The sequence below is a fragment of the Diospyros lotus genome, chromosome 11 (genome assembly GCF_014633365.1).
Source record: "Diospyros lotus cultivar Yz01 chromosome 11, ASM1463336v1, whole genome shotgun sequence".
Taxonomy (NCBI): domain Eukaryota; kingdom Viridiplantae; phylum Streptophyta; class Magnoliopsida; order Ericales; family Ebenaceae; genus Diospyros; species Diospyros lotus.
The window spans coordinates 31,248,906-31,256,284 of record NC_068348.1 but is presented as its reverse complement, the minus strand read 5'-3'; the positions used below and the strand labels follow the sequence as shown (position 1 = coordinate 31,256,284).

The window sequence follows — 7,379 nt, the reverse complement described above, 5'->3', positions numbered from 1 at the left end:
TAGTCGACAATCAATCAATTCGCAAATGATAAGAGAGATTGCCTGCAAAGAGATTCGAACACAAAACATTTCTCCGGCCAACTCAACTCTCACCCCACTTATAAAATATAAACTACCATATTAAATCATTGATGGTAAAGACTTTTTTTTTTTTTTTTTTTAAGTGTAGGTAATGACTGTTTCATTCCTATAAATATATATACATATATATTATTCCTAAACTCTTGACAAAAGTGGCCATATTTTTTAACTCATTTGTGTCAAATAATTAATGTTTACTCCATAAATAAAATAAATCATCTCTTGAAGTAGAGAAGAGGAATGGATATTTTGGTACATTCCTTCATTTGTCAAAACAAAATGAACCAAAACTAAGGGTACCCTTAAACAGCTGCAACAACTTCACCCGACACTACAGTCAAGCCGTGTGAAAACTCGACAAACTCCTCCTTAAGTCAAAATAAAAGCAAAATGGTAGTGCGAATTGGTCCCCCTGATCCTAATCTAAAGGTCGAGGCCAGCAGTTAGCCTTATTTCTTTAGACGTTGATGTTCTTTAGAATTTAAATTTGTTCTGTATTACAGTGATGAGATGTAATTAGGTTATAGATTATGTCAATAAGAAGATAACTGAGAGAGAGAGAGAGAGAGAGAGAGAGTAGTTTTCAAGATGTGTACTGGGAACAACAATATGTCCTTGATCAAAGGTCAAAGGACCAATAAAGACAAAGTCATAGAATGGCATCATATCATAACATAATACACTGTACATACATGATGATGATATCCTCAAATGGGTCACTTAGAATGGCAATTCTAGGAACTGGGAGAGGATCTAATACACTTAAAAAAGGGTTCTTGTAATAAGGCTGAAGAGAAAAATGGGTTAAAGATTAGCCAAATGAGAGCCACTTTTAATATAGTGGTAGGGGGTAACGTCTGTGAGCGTGAGGTCTGGAATTCTAGCTTCGTGAGTGAGAATTGATCTCCACTGACTCACAGAGGGGTAAAAATTATCATATAGCTAAACCAACAGAAAGTGAGAGAGAGAGAGAGAGAGGTAGATCACATAGCCTGATGAGATGGAACAACAGAGCAAAGTTCAATGGACCCATAATCAAGCAACTCTTCGATCATCTGCTCAATGTGGCAATCTTCAAGTGGCTTGAATTGTGGGCTACTCTCAGCTTGCTGTGGTGCCACCACTGGCCATGCAGCGCCCATTTCGACGCCATGCCCTACAATGCCGCTTGCTTGCGGAGTTGCGGCTCTTTCGGGCGCTTGCATCGACTGTTTCGTCATTTGAAGCGAGGCCATGTAACACTTGTGCAGCTTCGCGGTCAACGTCGCCGAGAGCAGCTTCGACGACGGCGACTGCGACGCGTTGGGGTTGAAAGGGAAGTTGGTGCGCGCCCTGGGGCCGCACATTAGCCTCGCCGCCTCGTCGTAGGCCCGGGCTGCGTCCTCCGCCGTCTCGAACGTTCCCAGCCAAATTCTAGTCTTCCTGCAATGCAAAAAGAAACGTTTGGGTTAGCGCCCGGAAAGGCGGGTAATTAGGATGCAGTTTAAGGAGTGGTGAATCTCGGGCAGCTCACAATATTGGGTGGCGTATTTCGGAGACCCAAGAGCCCCAGTGCCTTTGTCTGACTCCTCTGTATCGCTGCTGAGGTCTAGCCATGGATGCAGGGAGAAGGTGTTTGTGGAAATGCCTCAGATAGAGGATGAGCAGGGGAGGGAGATGGGGAGGGCGCTTTTGGGGCTTTGGGGGGTTTTTGTAGTTGGGTTTCTTCAGAGATTTAAGGGTTCTTTTTCTTGGCCTTTCTGGCAACCAATTTGGCCCTATAATGGGACCCACAACTGGTTTGGTCTTCCCTTTCTTTTACTTTTGTCCTTATACATTAGTTATCACCAGTTGGCTCAAGTGACATGATCATCATTGAATAAAAATAGGTGAAAACAAAGCTTTCAAAAGTGGCTAGAATTCACTTCACATGGAGCAAAACAGCACCCCATTAATTTGTTAGTTATATTCTAATGTTGGCTAGGAAATCTCAAGTCACAGTCTCAATAGATTCTTCATGTGATCATGGATCATGACTCAATCAAAGCTTTGAACAACAACCGCAAGAAAGCTTATTTACAAGTTGCATGCATTTAGAAGTAATTTGGTTCCAAATTGATATTGCATCATCACTCTTTGTTCCATGGTCAAGAACCAATTATTCCCAGCAGCAGCAGTATAAAACAAGATGATCCAAAAACAAAGAAAGGCTTTGAATCCAATGGGATCTAAATGATTGAGTCAATCTTAGGTCGGGACGCATGAGATAAAGATCTTGGACCACGATAATAATGCTAATAATGGAAAATGATTTAGCCGAATCCCCAGCACTGTTGCAGTATCATAAAACAATCACATAGTTGGGAGTGTTAATCTATGTGTTCATTAGTTATAGACCATCATCATAGTTGCAAATGAAACAATATTTACAGTGATCTCTCTGTTGATTCTGCTGTTATGCTAGTATAATTGCTTGTGGGCATAACTGTTCACTTTCGGAATATCTTATTCTTCATGTTTTAGCTTGTCATCTATGGGAGTTAGGCTGATCCTCCCCCTTCACCACTTGTGGGATCTCCTCATCCCATGACAAGTCTCAACCTTTTCTACCAGTAATGCTGCTTCGTATTACTGATATACGATTGTGTTGTGACAAACTCCTCTCCTTTTAGTTCCCGACAATTTCCTTGTTCACACCCACTCAGTACTATAATAATGGTTTAAAGGGAGATTCTAATATCATTTGTAAACATCATAAATTTTTACCCAAAAATACTACCCGAAGGTTAAATGATGAGTTCATAAGATAAAATAATATATCCAAAACGTCCCAGTTGGATTGAGACAATATGAACTATGGGCATGGCATTGAGAGGTGGTCTCTCTGTGGTGTTGGCTTTTGGCTGTAAAAATGGGCTCATAGCCATGGCTGCAGTTGCTAGAACTGGGAACACACCCATATGGAACATGGCAGTGAGAGGGCACAAAACAGTATTTCATGTTTCTTGGACTTCTCCTCCCCCTTATCTCTACTCGCACCCATGTGCCAATGCTCGGCCACATGTAATTGAAGAGAGAGACAGATATATACACACAATCCATGAAAAGGGCTCTGCATCTATTGCAGCTGCCATTTCTGACTCCCTTTGCTACGTTGAAGACCCAAAATCCAATTTGAACCATTACTATGTCTCTGTTCTTCACATAAAACATTTGTCCCTAGTTCAGTGAGTATATATATATAAATATATATATATTGATTGATTGCTGGGTAGTTGAGTGATCCTCCATTTACAATTTCTGGCATATTTGGGATTAATTGCCACTGAAATTGACTGCCAAAAAGAATTGGCATTCTTTCTTCTAAACTTTCGTTGTTACAAGGCAAAAGAATAACATGTAGCATTCATTAGTGATCCTTGTGGCTGTGGGAATATCTATTAGAAAATGATGGCTTTCACTTTGATTTGATAGCCAACAACATCATTTCACCTTAATTTCTACTAACATTTTTGTTATCTTTTCCCTATCCTCAAAGAGAATATATTAAATTTCACTCTTAGGGCTAGCCCACAGATTACAATAACGAGATGACAAGTTAAATTTATTTTTATCTCATTAGGCAAGATAATTCACATGAATTCTAATAGTAAAACTCGTATTTTTGTCTCTTTATTTTTATATTTTTTTTATAATTATTCAAATTTTTCGTTATTTCAATTATATTTATAAATTTATATTTTCGAGTCAATTTAATTATTGTATTTTGACATTTTTTTTGTGTGATAATTCGAATTTTTTGTTATTTCTATTACACTCATACACTTGCATTTTTTAATAAATTTAACCACTTTACTTTGATGTATACAAAGTAATGATGCATCTCAATTTACTTTTTTTTTACATGTCAAATAATTAAACTAAATTGACTCAAAAATATAAATACAGAGGTGTAATTGAAGTAACGAAAAATTTAAGTTACTAAAGGAAAAAATGTCAAAATATAAAGGTTAAATTGAGTAAAAAATACAAATACAAAGGTACAATTAAAATAATAAAAAGTCTGGATGGCCACATGAAAAAAAGTGAAGGTATTGGGGCAAAAATATAAGATTGGCCAATTCTAATTCTCTAATTCTTTTTATTTATGATTGTCTTTTTTAAATAAAAAGTAAAGATAAAAACAAAACTAATATTAGTATCATATCTAAGTGTCTCTTTTCAAGTTTTTTTTACTCTATTCCATCCACACTCTTCGTATAGGTCTCAATTAGTCTTTTTATCGAATACCCAATGATCTTATCGTACCTCTCATATTTTATTTCAAGACTAAGCTTACTCGTTACTTCAACTCTATAACCCAATTCATATGCGATGAATATGATTCTAGCTGTCATTTCCATCCAAGCTCAATGTAAAATTTAGAATATTATTCTCATATACCCATAAAGAAACCCTAAAAAAGAAAAAAAAAATTATAGGAGGAGGAGTGATGTTATAATATGGGTAGGATTGAGGAAGACAAGGTGAAAAGGTCAAGCAGGCATGTGCTTTGAGGGTAGAAGAGAGTGTTCCAGATATACAAATACACAGAAGAAGACAGAGGAGGAGCAAAACAGCATGCGACCTCATAAAACTACCCTAAACTTCTTTAAGAAATCTTGTCCCTCTCTTGGTTTACAGCTATCCTTTTGGACTCTTTGTAATTCTGATTGAAAAGTTTGTGTTTATATATATAATATTATATTATATGTGAAGAAGGTAGACGCGTAAAGTGGGACCCTAATCATCTAATAGATAGCATGTATATATATATATATATATATAATGATGATGATTTGTGTCTCTTCAAACTATGAAAAAAAACATAACCTAGTAGTCAGGTAGCCTTCATTATCTCTTTGTCTATCCTCAAGTCTCTTTCTCTTAAAAAGGAGCACAAATTCACAAAAGAATGGCCTCCAGGCAAATTGATAATACTGTGTTTTTCCATTAATTAATCATTTCGTTTTTGTGGCAGGACAGGAGAAGAGAGTGAGTCCGACTCCGGCCCCTTCCTTGACCTATTAGCTCGGGATCGGTGGAACTAATTCTACACTAATCCTTTCTGTTAGGCTCAAATGTCATTCCTAGGACTAGTAATACTGTGTTTTTCCCTTTGTTAACCAATCTATTTTTATGCAAAAAGAGTAAGTTCAACCCCTCACTTGACCTACTAAATTGGGTTTAACGGAAATAATGTTCTCCCGTTGGGCTTCGGCATCATTAGTGGGTACCGGGAATATTCTCCACCGAAGTTGCATGAAAACAGAAATGAAAAACGGGTAAGATACGAAACAAAAACGAGCAAATGACATTTTTTAAAGAAGTGAAAAACAGATGTGCGTAAATAAAAAAATTATATAAGAGTATTTTTGTAAATATAATTTTTAATATAGAAAAATAAAAAAAAATATTTAATCAATCTAAAAATAAATATAAATTCTATAATACATTTAAACAAATTTCGAAAACAAATTCTAAAAAAAATTAAAAATTTTGAGTTAGACCTTTTAGTGGATAGAAACACATTTCCGAAATTTCCCTAATATAATGAAACGGCCTCAAAACGTTTTCAAAATTACAAAAACAATCCAAAGATGTTTTTTGGCATTTAGAAAATGAAAACGTTTTGAAAATGTCAAAACAACGCTCCCGAAATATTTCAGTGCATCATTATAGCTCTTCACCCTTCAATTGAAAATAACTTCATAACAAGTGACCGACTAACCCTTAAAAACAAAAAGAAATTGTTCGAGGTATATCTTGACATTTTCTTGCACTTCAATAATATTCTCATGCCACTTTTGTCATCATCAAAAGGTTACCCAATCAAAAAACAACCTCTTTTTATAAGATAAAAATAAGATTACATGTAAAAACAAAAAGTAATATTACATGCTTAATACTTTCATATACAACTGTATATATGGATGGAAACAACATTAAACATGTATACATATATGTGCAGACAGAAACAAAACATATGTAGTATGATGACACTACATAAGTTATAAATCAATATTCATTGAACAAAGAAGAAAGGTTAGAAAATATATTGGGAATAATTAAGAACATGGGATATCTCTATATGTGGCCAACATCTGATGGGTCACATTCCATTCTTCTCCAAGCCACACTCCTTCCAGATGCATTCACACATTAACAACTCTGTCTAATAGCGACAGATCATACATATAATTACTCAATTAGTGTGCATTTTAGCAGACTTCATAATAAGAACTTCAACACGTATGAAGGAAAAATATTGTACTAATGTCCCAAGGTCGGCCACATTTTGTGGGTGCTGTCTCTGTTGATTATTATATTTTTGGCCTTTGTATTTTAAGGTGAAATTGTTTATATTTTTTGGGTATTAGGGCAAAAGTTGACATGTGGCATGGTGAACTCACTAGACAAGCAATCAATCAAACATAACATGATAGAATATGTCGCTAAGTTATGTGAGGCTAAATAGTTTTTGTAATTAGGGTTCCTTATAACTTAGCTAAATAATTTTTGTAGTTAGGGTTCTTATAAGTAGGGGTGGACAAGAAATTTACTAAGCAACTCATCATGTTAGTTGACCATCTTGGCATGGCATGAGAAAGCACAATATTTCACAATAAATTAGGAATTTCTTTTATTAACACCTCAACGAAAATAAGTACTTAGGAGGTCGCAATTATAAAAAGGCCAACCTTCTTGAAAAACTAAGTTACATTTTTCTTCTTTTTGGAGAGAACACCTAAAAATATAAAAATATTAAACTACTCTTGGGAGCAATAAAACATCGATACGTGTCCCCTTTATCTAAGAGATAAGTCAACAAGATTCAACTCTCAAATTTCAATTCTAAAGAATCTAATACCTATTTAAAAGATCGGTTGTTATCTCGATATGACTCAATGAATTCTTCATCAATTCAAAATAGATGAGCTTAGGAATCTCAAAAATAACTCGAGTATCTTGGCTCACCCCGCCTATATATAATAAGAGATAGGATCCTGACAAGTAAAGCAACCAACACATAGTGTTCACAAGACTGCATACTTGTTGCTCACAACTTCTACCAATTCGAGAGTCGAAGACTAAATTGAAGCAATCAGTCTCGCCCTCTATTAACTACAAGTACACACGTTAATTAAAACAGTCTTCTGTGAGTAATCCATCCATCATCTTCTTTTTCTTTTTTTGGTTCTCATTTCACTATTTGCCACGAAAGGGACGCAATCCCAAACTAGATAAACTGATCAATGTATAATCACTAGATACATCGC

General features: G+C 35.5%; 1 protein-coding gene across 1 annotated transcript; it reads right to left on the bottom strand.

Annotated features, from left to right (window-relative positions):
- Nucleotides 1–730: 730 nt before the first annotated feature.
- On the bottom strand, nt 731–1,777 carry LOC127813291 (ethylene-responsive transcription factor ERF003). The gene is made up of 2 exons (XM_052354192.1): nt 1,595–1,777; nt 731–1,503 (listed from the first exon to the last, which is right to left on the bottom strand). The coding sequence occupies exons 1-2, from the start codon at nt 1,675–1,677 to the stop codon at nt 1,065–1,067; spliced, it is 522 nt and encodes a 173-aa protein (XP_052210152.1). The 5' UTR covers nt 1,678–1,777; the 3' UTR covers nt 731–1,064.
- Nucleotides 1,778–7,379: the final 5,602 nt, after the last annotated feature.

What these genes read in the sequence shown, in the direction of transcription:
- LOC127813291 (XM_052354192.1), bottom strand. Translation starts at nt 1,677, where the DNA reads ATGGCTAGACCTCAGCAGCGATACAGAGGAGTCAGACAAAGGCACTGG. An exon ending in GAAATACGCCACCCAATATT is followed by an intron (nt 1,504 to 1,594) that starts GTGAGCTGCCCG and finishes TTTGCATTGCAG; the next exon opens with GAAGACTAGAATTTGGCTGG.